Genomic DNA, 13,905 nt, shown 5'->3' on the forward strand with positions numbered 1-13,905 from the left:
ATTCTCAGCGTAACCCAGGATCTCCTGATGGCCCCCCATCCAAATACTAACCAACCGCATTCTGCTTAGCTTTTTCAAGATCAGTCAAGGTCACTGAGGAAATGCTACACAGACACCAACATAGCTTAATTTGAAGGATTATTATTATTATTATTATTATTATTATTATTATTATTATTATTATTATTATTATTATTATTTTGCTATTTTAACCATGCAATGGTTTAAGCAATAGCAATAGCACTAGCAATTAGACTTATATACCGCCCCTCTCTAAGCAGTTTACAGAGTCAGCATATCACCCCCAACAATCCGGGTCCTCATTTCACCCACCTCGGAAGGATGGAAGGCTGAGTCAACCTTTGAGCCGGTGAGATTTGAACCGCCGAACTGCAGATAACAGTCAGCTGAAGTGGCCTGCAGTACTGCACCCTAACCACTGTGCCACCTCGGCTACACAACCCTTCACTACCTAATGCCATCCCAAACAGATTAAGATTGTATCTCCCTGGGGACTGTAATCGTCCTGGTGGCCACGACTGCATAAAAGTCAGATCCAGAACTCAAACTGCTATTGCGATGCCTGCTCTACATCCTTACTCAGAAAACAAAGTTACGTTTGCATCAGATGGCTATTTCACCCCCCCCCCCTTCGCAATTCTACTCCATGTTTATATCCGTCTAACACTCTGGAAAACTGATAAAGAGCTTTCAGGAAAGTGATTTTTAAAAATTCTACAACAAGAGTAATTCTACAACAAGATTTATCATCCCATAAAGTTGCCAGGCTGTAAATGAATAAACTGCCCTCCCTCTGGGCATAGTGGACTTCAAAGCAACAAGGCCAAGGTCAACTGCAGCCAATATATCAAGAGGGCACCAAGTTGCCCTCCGTCCCCCACATCAACACCCCATCAAAAGTTCTTGCACTCACAAGAACAGGCAGAACCCTCCAAATAAACTCATCTCCATTTTTACCTTAACAACAACAACAACAACAAAAAACCACTATGGTACTTAGGAATTAAAGCCAGGAATGTTTTTTTTAAAAGGAAAAAAAGGGGAGGGAGGTAATTTTTTAAACATTTTTTTTTTATTTAAGCAGGATGGGAAGTATGATGAACATGGAATGACTTTGTCCGCACATTTTGCTCATCGCGTTGGCTGGCACCACCCGTCTCCACACTTCCCTCCGGGTCGTCGGGATCACGGCGACGGCAATCCCGGTTGGCGAGAGGTGGAACGACCTCCAGCCGAGGCCAAGGGAAGGGCAGCCGCTGGTTTGGTTTGCAAAGGGGGTTTCCCTCCGTTAAGACCGGAGGAGAAGGAGGAGCAAAGGCGGGAGAAGCCCAGCAAACAGGCTCTCCCTTCTCCCCGCTGGTGGCGCTTATCATTCTTTGCCATCGTCCACCAAGGCCAGTTCTTGGATCACCCTCAGTTTCCCGCTGGCGTCGATCCTGCGTTTCTCCCTAATGAGGTCCTCCAAGCTTTGGAAGCGCACCGTGTGGCCCTTGCTGTCCGCCAGGTGGATCTTGAGATAGTATTGCTGCTGAGGCTGAGAGCCCGAGGCCGGCTGGAGCTCGCCGCCGGCTTTGAACTCCCGTTTGCCGAAGCGGCACCAAGCGGCGAAGCTCTCCGAGTTCGTCCAGCAGATCTCGGGGCTCTTTAAGCCCAGGTGGCTGCAAGCGTTCTGCACGACCAGCTCGGCCACCAGGGGGCGGAAGCGGTACCAGCTACTCACCACCCGGCCCACGTTGCCGGCGGCCGCCTCGTACAAGCTGTCCTGCCGTATCTGGCCCTGGTGCAAGTGGATGATCTGAGCGTTGCCCACATAGACGGCCCACTGCGGGGGCGGCGGAGGGTGGTCGGACGGCCCCAGGTAGAGCAGCTCCAGCAGGTCTCCCGGCTTGCAGAGGGCCGGCAGGGAAGACGCCGGGGAGACGCTCAAATCGCCCGTCTGCGAGTCTCCGCTCACCTTGGAGAAGATGCATTCCTGGCCGCGGAAGGCGGAGAACTGGGTCTCGCTCAGCGCCAGCTGCGGCGGGTGGTGGTGGTGGTGATGGTGGCGGGTGGGGGACTCTTGAGCCGGGCTGCTCGAGCCCTTCACGCAGTACTTATCCGGCTGGCCTCGCTCGTCCAGATCCTCCTCTTCGTCGGAGAAGAAGTAAGCCACTCCGACGCGCAGCTCGTCTTTCTCGATCCCCGAGGGGTCCCCGGTCGGCAGCTCGCTGTAACTCAGGTGAGTGATGCGATCCAGTTGATTTCCCATCAATGACAGGGCGCGGCGAGAGCAGGGATCGCCGGATCTGAGAGAGAGACACGGGAGACGGGAGAGGAAGAAAGAAATAAGAGGAGGGGAGATTGAACGCCAGGGGTGGGGTGGGGGAGCATAACAATGAAAACACGCGCGGCGTGGCACGGAAAGGGGCGCAAGCCGAGACGGGGGATCCGAGGGTGCGTCCCATCTGGGCCAAGGAAGAGAGAGAGAAAAAACTGTCGCCGGCTGATGCTTCTTGCGACCACCCCCCCCCAAAACACGCCCAACCCCTTTCTGCCCGACCCTACCCTTAGGACGGGCAGGGGATGATGGTTCCTGGGTCTCCAGGGAGGGGGTTCCTGGGTCTCCAGGGGTTGCTGGAGGGGGTTCTCCGGGGGTTGCTGGAGGGGGTTCCTGGGTCTCCGGGGGTTGCTGGAGGGGGTTCCTGGGTCTCCAGGGGTTGCTGGAGGGGGTTCCTGGGTCTCCGGGGGTTGCTGGAGGGGGTTCCTGGGTCTCAGGGGTTGCGAGAAGCCCCCCCTCCCCCGGGCTGCCCTGTTTTGCCAACCAAACCCCCCCCCCGCCCCGATCTGCTGCTCCTAGGAGACTTAGTGGTGCACAAAGGCGGAGGAAAAAAGGGAGAGAGGCGGCGGGGGGGGTAGGGGGGTCCCTTGTTTGGGACGGCGCCCCAATTGCTCTCCCCAAAGAATCCAAAACCCCGTCCGGGCTGGGCTCGGGGGTGGGTTTGCGGTGTCCCGGCGAGAGGTTCCATCCCGCCCCTCCGCTTTGTCTCCAGTTGCCGTCCTCCCCTTTCCTCCTTCTCCGAAGCGGCAGCCGCCACTTCTCGCCCAGAAGTCGGGGAGCTTCCAAGCCGCCGCCGCCGCCGCTCTCTGGCTTTGATCGCGTCCCGCTTCTGCACCCCCTCCCCAGCTCGGTGGTTGCTCTGCCCTTTTGTTTAAAACTCCTGGCCCGGAAAAAAAAAATAATCATGAAAAATCGGGCGGGCTAAAAGCAAAAGCTGGCCCAGCAAAGCGAGCGGGAGACGCGGCGACGCCATGCAAAGGTGGGAAGGATCCGAAATCCGTACCCGGAATCGCCCAGATGCCGACCAAGCCCCCCAGAAGTCCTTTAAAGTCCTTCGGTCGCCATGGGGTGGAGCCGGGTGGCCCCTTTCAGCAGGACCCGCCGCCGTCCGAGCGCTGGCGACCCACCCGGCCCCGAGTGTCCGCGCTCCGGGTCTCTGGCTGGCTGGCTGGCTCCGCACGCCCTTCACCTGCGCCGTCCGGCTGGGCTCTGGGCTCCCCTTCAGCAGCGCCGCCGAGTCTAAAGTCACAGATACTCCTGATGATGCCAAGGCCCGCCCCCGGCTCGCGCTCATTGGCTGCGCTTGGAAAGCTCGGCCCATCCTCTGGGGTGTCAATCACGGGAGCTCCAAGGGTGGGATTCCAGACGCCCGCCGTCTGCTTAACCCCCCTCCCTCCCTCTCGCTTTTTCTCCTGGGGGGGCTGAGACCCCGGGCAGCCCCCCCCTCTGCCTGGCATCCCCGGCTCCCTTGGCGGGGTTTGAGATGCCAAGCTGCCCTTGCTGTAGGAAGGGAAACCCAGGGCTAACACCTACCCTAGCAGGTAGCCCACCAGGTAATGCATAATTACCCCCCTCCCTCCCTCTCGCTTGTTCTCCTGGGGGGGCTGAGACCCCGGGCAGCCCCCCCCCCCCTCTGCCTGGCATCCCCGGCTCCCTTGGCGGGGTTTGAGATGTCAAGCCGCCTTGCTGTAGGAAGGGAAACCCAGGGCTAACACCTACCCTAGCAGGTAGCCCACCAGGTAATGCATAATTACCCCCCTCCCTCCCTCTCGCTTGTTCTCCTGGGGGGGCTGAGACCCCGGGCAGCCCCCCCTCTGCCTGGCATCCCCGGCTCCCTTGGCAGGGTTTGAGATGTCAAGCTGCCCTTGCTGTAGGAAGGGAAACCCAGGGCTAACACCCCGCCCCCTAGCAGTTAGCATAGCAGTTAGACTTATATACCGCTTCCTAGGGCTTTCAGCCCTCTCTAAGCGGTTTACAGAGTCAGCATATCGCCCCCAACAACAATCCGGGTCCTCATTTTACCCACCTCGGAAGGATGGAAGGCTGAGTCAACCTTTGAGCCGGTGAGATTTGAACAGGCGAACTGCAGAACTAGCAGTCAGCTGAAGTAGCCTGCAGTGCTGCATTTAACCACTGCGCCACCTCGGCTCTTACCCCTACCTAGCAGGTAGCCCACCAGGTAATGCATAACCATGCCACGATCAATCGCATTTCATTCACTTTTAATATGTTGTATTGTTTCCATATTGGAATACTGTTTGTCTTCCCCCCCCCTCCCTTTTTGGATTGTGAGCCGCCCTGAGTCCCCCCAGGGAAAAGGGCGGCATACAAATAAAGGAAATGAATGAATGAATGAATTCACCTATTATTATTATCATTGTTGTTGTCGTTGTTATTATTATTTGTCCTTGCGATCTTCCTAGGCTTCCAAACCGCGCTTAGCTTGAAAGCTTTTTCTTTCAACGTTACCCAGACTTCCCGTTTGCACGCCAGCTCAACTTGAGTTTGCGAAAGGGGGGGGGAGTAATAATAATAATAACAATAAAAATTAGGTCTCAGGAAAGAAATACTTTGTGTGTTTCTCGACAATGTGGCCCGTTGCGTTTCAAGGAGCACCTCTTTATGTGGTTTGCGTGTTACGCGTGGGGGTGTGAGTGGAAGGGGGGGAAGGCATGTTCTGAACAAAAGCAGTAAATACAACTGTATCAGAGGTTGGGGAGTTATAATCTCAGTTGCCACAGATACCAAAACTGCGCTGCCTTCCCAGTTATCCCGACAATGTAGCAATAGCAATAGCAGTTAGACTTATATACCGCTTCATAGGGCTTTCAGCCCTCTCTAAGCGGTTTACAGAGTCAGCATATTGTCCCCAACAACAATCCGGGTCCTCATTTTACCCACCTCAGAAGGATGGAAGGCTGAGTCAACCTTGAGCCGGTGAGATTTGAACAGCCGAACTGCAGAACTGCAGTCAGCTGAAGTAGCCTGCAGTGCTGCATTTAACCACTGCACCACCTCGGCTCTTGTGGGGATTTCTGCAGAAATGGTTGTCAGCGAGGGGATAAAGGAGTTGTTTTGGGAAATGGTGGGAATCCCTTTCTCTGGATGTCTTCAGACACCGGCTGGACTGTACAAGAAACTCTTCCTTAATTTGGATTTCTGCACCTGGCAGGGAAATGAACCCAGAAGAACGATTGTCCTCTTCCAACTCTTTAAGGATGGCATAGGGTTTTATTCTTAACTGATGAAATGCTCTGCCGCTTAATTGGTAGGGCGTACTTTCATGCATACCAAGTTAAGTTAAAATCGGTTATTACAGATCTTTTTTAAAAGACAGATAAAAGAGTTGGGCCCAAATGCACGTGGTGCGACATAGCCGAACCGAGCAAGGAAGTCATTCTAAAGCTAATAGTAATAAGAATCATTATTATCTGGAACGAACTCCCCGTGGAGATTCGTACCCTCACCACCCTCCAGACCTTCCGCGTAGCCCTTAAAACCTGGCTGTCCCGACAGGCCTGGGGCTAGAGACCTCAACCCCACTCGAATAGTACGACTGTTGCGTTTTTTAATGATGTATTGTCTTTATGTTTGTAACTTGTCTGTCCCCCCTCCCCCTGAATTGTGAGCCGCCCTGAGTCCCACCAGGGAAAAGGGCGGCATACAAATAAAGTAATTACAATTACAATTATTACTATCAGGCAGTAGTGAGATGTGCAAATTAAATAGCTCTTGAGAAACAGTTGGCAGCAAAAGAGAAGAGAAAATGCAAGATAGGAAACGAAAACCCATTAGGTCCCAGAAACATCAAGGGTCAAAGGCTAGTGAATAAAGTAGGTTGAAAGAATAAAGGAAACGGACCATCGCCAGAAGAAACATAAAATAACCAATCATATGTTTGCAACTCTGCCCTAGTTCAGGTTTGAAAATATTTTATGAGGGAGCAACCTCAATGGTAAATTCCATTATTTTTTTCATACGTGGGGAGTTTTCTGTATTCTCCTCACCCCCCCCCCCTACCCAGGCTTAGCTGAGTTGGTCTTGCAGAGGTGGGTTCCTACCAGTTCACACCTATTCGGTAGAACCGGTTCGTCAAATCTACCGAACTGGTTAGAAGAGGTTCCACCAGTGGACCCGGAAAGCAGGCCACACCTACAGAAGAGGTTCCAAAAGTTTTTTGAAACCCACCACTGGTCCTTGGATATGATTATTCTACACTATCATGCTCCTATTTATAAAACTCAGTGCCTCTGTGAAAGGTAAGGATGACTACTGCCTTTGTGGTGCAATCAGAACATTGCGTGTGTTGAAGTTGTTTTAACGCAAATCAAAGATGCCTTTTAAAAAACAAGTTTACATCCTATTCTTATGCATGCCAGTGCTGTGTGTGAGGTAATTTAAGGTGGTTCTGACAAGTGTCGTCGGCATCTTCATATCCGGTCACATGGGTGGCAAGCCACTCCCATCCGGTCACATGGGGTGGCAAGCCACTCCCACAAAGGAGGCCACACCCACAGAGTAGGTTCGAACAATTTTTGAAACCCACCACTGTAGTCTTGGGATGTTTAACCCACTGCATCATTCAGTAGCCAATTGCTGATATTACTGCCTTCAATTTCCTGTGTAATATTGTGAATTTTCCTAATTTTTTTAGTGATCTCTCTATAAGATCAAGGTACAAATTCTGCCTTTTTTTCATTTAGTCTTGACTCAGAGCCCTATTATTGAGAATGTTATTTTAGGCTTATGACTATCTCAGTGGTGGGTTTCAAAAAAATTAGAACCTCTTCTGTAGGTGTGGCCTGCTTTGTGGGAGTGGCTTGCCAGCCATGTGACCAAGTGGGAGTGGCTTGTCAGTCATGTGACTGGGTGGGCATGGCCAACTTGTAAAATCTGGTGAAACTCACTTAACAACGCTCTTGCTTAGCAACCAAAATGTTGGCATTTGAAGCACACGAGTCTTAAAGCTGTCAAGTTACAAGACCCTTGCACTCCTAACCCTTTAGGGAAAAAAAACCAGGGGTGTTCAAACTTGACAGCTTTAAGACTTGTGGACTTCAACTCCCAGAATTCCTCCTCCAGTGCCGTTGGCTCAGGAACTCTGGCATTGAAGTGTGCAAGTCTTAAAGCTGTCAAGTTACAAGACCCTTGCACCCCCAACCCTTTAGAAAAAAAACCCCAGGGGTGTTCAAAATTGACAGCTTTAAGACTTTAAGGTTTAGATAGGACTCTTAGAGGCGGAGGGGGATTGATGAGCCAGCCAATTAGTGAGCAGTGGGCGGGGCAAGCGTGATGCGGACACACGGGGGGAGGGAGCTGCAATCGGTTCTAAATGGCACCGTAAATTTGTGGAACCTCTTCTATAGAAGAGGTTAGAACTGGCAGGAACCCACCCCTGGACTATCTCCTCCATTGAAATAAACAGTTTTTTAGAACCAAGACAGCCCACCAATATAACGACCAGTTGCCCACTGTAATGTGAAAGGGATGGTAGCTTGAGCCTAAACGGAGGGCGTCTCAAAAAAGAATGAAAATGAACACAGAGGAAAGCCCACTGGGAGTGTTACACCGTCGCAATGCAAGCAGTAGCTGGATGCCTTCTCCAATGCCTCTGTCACGTACCCACAGAATGAGCTCGCGTCGTTCTTCCATTCTGCAGTGCTTTCAGGGACCAGAGAGGCTAACACTGCCTCGTTTCGTAATTAGTTTTGCATGTCGCTTGCTTTCTCATGCTGTATCGGTGGTTAGGAGGGATGCCTTTGTCTACAGCTGGCATCTCATCAGGAACTTGCTTCATTTAGATTACTCTTTTAATTAACTTCAGAACACAAGCACCAGTTCATTCTCAGCAGCCTGACAATGCAAGGGCCTGCCAAATAAACAGACTGCATTTCAACGTCAAGAGTGGTTCAAGGTGCACCCCTGTCAACTCCCGAACAAATAAGCCGCTTAGTAGTCAGATTAGCCATTGGGGTTTGCACTGTGGTTTGTGTGACCTCTCTCTCTTCCCAGCCACAAAACAAAAGTTTCCTCGCCTTTCCAGCTGCAGCAGTAATTCCGATATGTAGCACCCATGAATTGCTGGTTAAAAACAAGATTCTTCTTGTAACCAAAAGAAAGAATAGTTGGAAGCAGTTTGGGCTTTGAAGGAAACCCCAATATGGGAAAAAATAAACCTTTTATGGCTCATGGCTTATGTATTGCTATACAGGTAGTCCTCGGTTTATTACCATAATATTTATTACCCAGGATACCTGCGAGACCACCTACTGCCACCGGTAGCCTCCCACCGTCCAGTGCGATCCCACAGAGTTGGCCTCCTCAGGGTGCCGTCGGCCAGGCAGTGTCGGCTAGTGACCCCCAGGGGGAGCGCCTTCCCGCTGGAATGAGCTGCCCCCGGAGCTTCGTATAATCCCCGACCTCCGGTCCTTCCGACGCGCCCTAAAAAGTTGGCTTTTCCAGCAAGCCGGCCTGACCTGAACAAAATAAATAAAAAATTATTGATCAATTTTTTTTAAAAAAATGTCATTGTCAATTTTAAGTGGGTTTGTTTGGGATATTCTATTTATTTTTTTAACTTTTGTATTATGTGTTTCTTTTAATGTTGTACACCGCCCTGAGTCCTTGGGAGAAGGGTGGCATATAAATCTAATAAACCAAACCAAACCAAACCAAATGAGCCCAATAGGTGAGAAAGGTGAGAAATTTGTTAGGTGAGAAATTTGTTAAGTGAGTTTTGCCCCGTATTACGACATCTCATGCCGTAATTGTTAAGTGAATCACTGAAGTTGTTCAGTTAGTGAGTAGGTTGTTAAATGAATCTGGCTTCCCCGTTGGCTTCGCTTGTCAGAAGGTCGCAAAAGGCGATCGCATGACGCTGGGACACTGCAACCATCATAAATACGAGTCAGTTGCCAAGCAGCCGAATTTTGACGACACAACCATGGGGACGCTGCAACAGTTGTAAATGTGAAAAACGGCCATAAGTCACTTTTTTTTCAGTGCTGATGTAACTTTGAACGGTCACTAATGAACAGCTGTAAGTTGAGGACTATCTGTAGTGTTGTGACTCAGCAGAAGTTTGCTGTGAGTTGAGTCGGGATGCAGGAATAACAATGCAGCTGGGGCTCGTTAGTGTCGTCTTCTGGAGATAAAAGGACTGATGGTGCCACGCCCTGATTGCAGAAGTCAACGTTCATTCATTCGTTCGTGGTTCGTTGTTCATCGGTCGTGGTTTGTTTGTGAGAGGCACTTGGATAAGTGATTTGCTTTCTGTAACCCTGATTCAAAGAGACACTTGGAGAAGTGACTTGCTTTCTTTCTGTAAACCTGGTGTTGCTGTAATTAGCTCTTTGTTTTCGCATTCTGCTGCGTAATCATTTTGCCAAAGACTTTTTTCATGTTTATTTTGGGCTCGCAGCCAGAGTGAGCCAGGTCTGATAAAGTTATTTCCTTTTAAGTCTGTCTGGCTGTCGTCTGTGAACGAGAGAAGAAGGGGGGTCAGAACACTGTAGTACATTGATTTACTTACCTCCAGCCTTTTAGCATATTTTAGTATGTCAGCCTTTCCAGTTAGACAAGACAGGAACATGACCAATGAGCTAATTCTTCTTTACTGTTAAAGCTACATTAACAGAATCTTCCAAGTCTGAAAATACACATCTCCTTTATAGCGTGAGAAGTTATGGAGGATCCATTCTCAGCCTCTTTCTCCATCCGTTATGCAACTGCAGGCTAAGCTCCCTCTTATCTAACCATTCCCTAAGTCTTTCTCACATACCATTACACATGGATTCAGGAGGAGCTCCATTGAACTGGGACTGTGCTGGCTTCTCTCTATACCAACGCTATAGTCATAAGTGGTTTTGCCCAAGAACAAATCCCATCGAATTGAACTGGACCAACGTCAGAGCAGATCGACATTGGATTGCCACCTCTTGATTTGCGTATTTTTAAAAAAAATATATGTTGGTAGATAGCTGTGATAGTGAACTACTAAAGCTATTATCTTTGTTTATTTATTTAATGGATCTTGCCGTTATCCCATTGTTGACCTCTTCTTCATTGTGTGTCCCGTGCTGGTTTGTAAAATGGATGATTGGAAGTTTACGTCCAACTACCATGAAGCAGCATATTGTGAAATAGCAATGGAAACATGGAGATAAATCCTCTGGTGCTGAATCACTAGCATTGCACCATCACTGGATGCCTGAAGCAACTGTTTCTCATTGCCTTGGGTTGTAGGGTATTCGTAGAGCAACCCAGCCTTGATTACCATCCAATAGGATCTCTTTCCAATGAACTCTCTCATCAATTACTGCTTTGGAAAAGCACCAATGACTAAATTAAGCCAGCAGGCAGATAGGGTTAAAGTTAGGGTTAGGGTCAGAGGTGAGTTCCTACCAGTTCGCACCAGTTCGGTAGAACCGGTTCGTCAAATCTACCGAACCGGTTAGAAGAGGTTCCACCAGTGGACCCGGAAAGCAGGCCACACCTACAGAAGAGGATCCAAACTTTTTTGAAACCCACCACTGGTCCTTGGATATGATTATTCTACACTATCATGCTCCTATTTATAAAACTCAGCGCCTCTGTGAAAGGTAAGGATGACTACTGCGTTTGTGGTGCAATCAGAACATTGCGTGTGTTGAAGTTGTTTTAATGCAAACCAAAGATGCCTTTTAAAAAACAAGTTGACATCATATTCTTATGCATGCCAGTGCTGTGTGTGAGGTAATTTAAGGTGGTTCTGACAAGTGTCGTCGGCATCTTCATATCCGGTCACATGGGCGGCAAGCCACTCCCATCCAGTCACATGGGCGGCAAGCCACTCCCAGAAAGGAGGCCACACCCACAGAGTAGGTTCGAACAATTTTTGAAACCCACCACTGGTTAGGGTTAATATTCCTTATCATTAATACCAAATCTCACGTATGCTTATCACACATTCCACATTGATTAATAATCAAAGTCATAATGGTATAGCAATATAACTGAATGACTACAAGCAAACTGCACTATACTCCAACTTACTCATTTCTTTATTTCAGGTTGAAGTGGTCAGGTAAAAAAAGAATGTACAGGAACAAATGGTGCTGCTTCTTTCTTGTAGGTGTGCAGTTCACAAGGGACAGGATCTGGGAGAATCCTCCTGCAGATAGAAAGTCAAAAGGCTTTTTAAAAATCCTGTGAATGTTTTCCTGTGACCTCTGCACAGGAGAGGAAGTGAATGTTATCTAGCTTGCCTCTAATCTCCTGATTAAGGTCTGAAGAATTGCAAAAGGAGGCCTGACTTTCTAGGGAGAGGAGAAGATTCCGTATTTTTTTCCTCCTCTTTTACATAATTGTTCTCAGTAGAGCTACATTCAAAGGGGCAAACTTCCTTTCCTTTCTCCTTTCCTTTGCTCCCCTTTCCAGCCCCAATATTTTAATGTACTGGACAATAATTCTGGATCCACTGGCTTCTTGTAAATTCTGAAGACCTAACAGCAAGCTATCCCAGACATTGCTGAATTCTACTCCCAGCGACTTTAGCCAACTTGATCATTGTGTTGGAAGAGGACCACAAGCTTCCAGTTTAATCCATTCCAAATATAGGCAGAGTAGCAATAGCAGCAGTTAGACTTATATACCGCTTCATAGGGCTTTCAGCCCTCTCTAAGCGGTTTACAGAGTCAGCATATCGCCCCCACAGTCTGGGTCCTCATTTCACCCACCTCGGAAGGATGGAAGGCTGAGTCAACCTTGAGCCGGTGAGATTAGAACCGCTGAACTGCAGATAACAGTCAGCTGAAGTGGCCTGCAGTACTGCACCCTAACCACTGCGCCACCTCGGCTCTCTATGTGAGTGATGGCTCAGTCATCAAAGCAGTTTGTTGCATATGTGAACTGACTTTTCATGAACTGCCAGATATTTTCCCCTGGATTTTCCATGTGGTAGCACTGTTTCTTGTGATTGTAATGTGTGGATTTTGCTTTCCTTCCTCAAAAAAAGAAAAAAAAAGAAAGAAAAAGAAAGAAAGAAAGAAAGAAAAAGAAAGAAAGAAAGAAAGAAAGAAAGAAAGAAAGAAAGAAAGATGGTTCAGTAGATGGGGACAATAATCTACTGCAGTCCTGACACAAAGCAATAAAATTCTATAATCAACATTGCCCTCTTCTCGGTGTTATTGCAAAGAGATATCTGTTGGACAAAACAGATAAATAATAGGGAGAAAAGATTTCATATTTTTGTTGGTTCGTTTGATAGTTTATAGTGATAGCTTTCATGTCAGGTTTCTTTAAACAAGAAAGGAAAAACACTCTATTTGTTCATTTGATTTATTTTTCATCCTGAATTTGTTTTGGATTATATATCTCTAAACAGTTCCTTATAAAACCGGTTTTAACTAATCTACAGTGTAAACATTAGGGCCAAAAGAGGTAATGGCAAAAATTATATTGAGTGTTTACTCACGAGTCTGTCACCATTCTTCTCCATCAAAAGCCATCATGTCCCTCCCATAATAACTGCTTTTGAACAAAAGTTCAAAGTTTGCTGTGGGTAAACAGATTTTTTATTTATTTTGGCCTCAGCTTTCCCTCAGAAAGCATGCAAACATCAAATCCTGTATTGTTATGGTGGAGGCTGGGAACATTTACGAAGATCAGCACTGTCTATTAATACATCCCATGAGATAAAATAGGGATCTCCAACCTTGGCAACTTTACAACATGCACTGGCTGAGGAATTCTGGGAGTTGAAGTCCACAAGTCGCAAAGTTGCCAAAGTTGGAGACCTCCTGATATAAAGGACTAAATGGTCCAGGCCTAACTTTAAACAGATTCCTCCTTAACTAGCTTTATAATTGAATGAACAAGCTTGGGAACCGTTGCCAAATTTCTAAATCATATTCAAACCCACATGCACACAGCCCAATAAACACATTTCTTGAAAGCTTTTAGCAAGGCTACACATTTTCTTGACTATTTTCTGGACAGTTATTGCCTCACCTTTCTCGTCTACCAGCAAAACTTGTTTATTTGGGTGTGTTCTTGCCACAACTGAACATTCTCATGCACCGATGTTGAAACGTCAGCAATCTTGGCTCTGCTGCCACACGTCCTTTGGAATCTGCCAGAAGCTCCACTTTGCCCTGACCCTGAATAAGCTGGGTGAGTTGAATTAAAACCAGCTAGGAAAGTCAGCCACATCTACATGTACTAGATTTGGAGCAAGATCCATAGTTTGTTTGAGAGAAATATGCCTCAGAAAGAAGGAAAGAAACTGAAAATAAAATAAAAAAAAATTATAATTAAAAAAAAGGAGCAAGGAAGGAGGGAAGGAAGGAGGGAAGGAGAGAAGAAAGGAGGGAAGGAAGGAGGGAGAGAAGGAGAGAAGAAAGGAGGGTAGGAAGGAGGGAATGTAGGAGAGAAGGAAGGGGGAAGGAGGGAGGGAAGCAAGGAGGGAAGGAAGGAGGGAAGGAAGGAGAGAAGAAAGGAGGGAAGGAAGGAGGGAAGGAGAGAAGGAGGGAAGGGGAAGGAGGGAGGGAAGGAAGGAGGGAAGGAAGGGAAGTAGGAGAGAAGAAACG

General features: G+C 48.0%; 1 protein-coding gene and 1 long non-coding RNA gene across 2 annotated transcripts; both read right to left on the reverse strand.

Annotated features, from left to right (window-relative positions):
- Positions 1–1,073: 1,073 nt before the first annotated feature.
- On the reverse strand, positions 1,074–3,567 carry LRATD1 (LRAT domain containing 1). Its single transcript, XM_014074876.2, has 2 exons — positions 3,342–3,567; positions 1,074–2,306 (listed from the first exon to the last, which is right to left on the reverse strand). The coding sequence occupies exon 2, from the start codon at positions 2,267–2,269 to the stop codon at positions 1,391–1,393; it is 879 nt and encodes a 292-aa protein (XP_013930351.2). The 5' UTR covers positions 2,270–2,306; positions 3,342–3,567; the 3' UTR covers positions 1,074–1,390.
- Positions 3,568–11,351: 7,784 nt separating this feature from the next.
- Positions 11,352–13,446, reverse strand: LOC148045672 (uncharacterized). The gene is made up of 3 exons (XR_015696621.1): positions 13,328–13,446; positions 12,792–12,872; positions 11,352–11,489 (listed from the first exon to the last, which is right to left on the reverse strand). It is a non-coding gene; the product is annotated as an uncharacterized LOC148045672 (long non-coding RNA).
- Between the last annotated feature and the right edge of the window lie 459 nt (positions 13,447–13,905).

The sequence above is a fragment of the Thamnophis sirtalis genome, unplaced genomic scaffold (genome assembly GCF_051295495.1).
Source record: "Thamnophis sirtalis isolate CommonGarterSnake01/CBP01778 unplaced genomic scaffold, rThaSir2_p1.2 scaffold_5, whole genome shotgun sequence".
NCBI classification, from domain to species: Eukaryota; Metazoa; Chordata; class Lepidosauria; order Squamata; family Natricidae; genus Thamnophis; species Thamnophis sirtalis.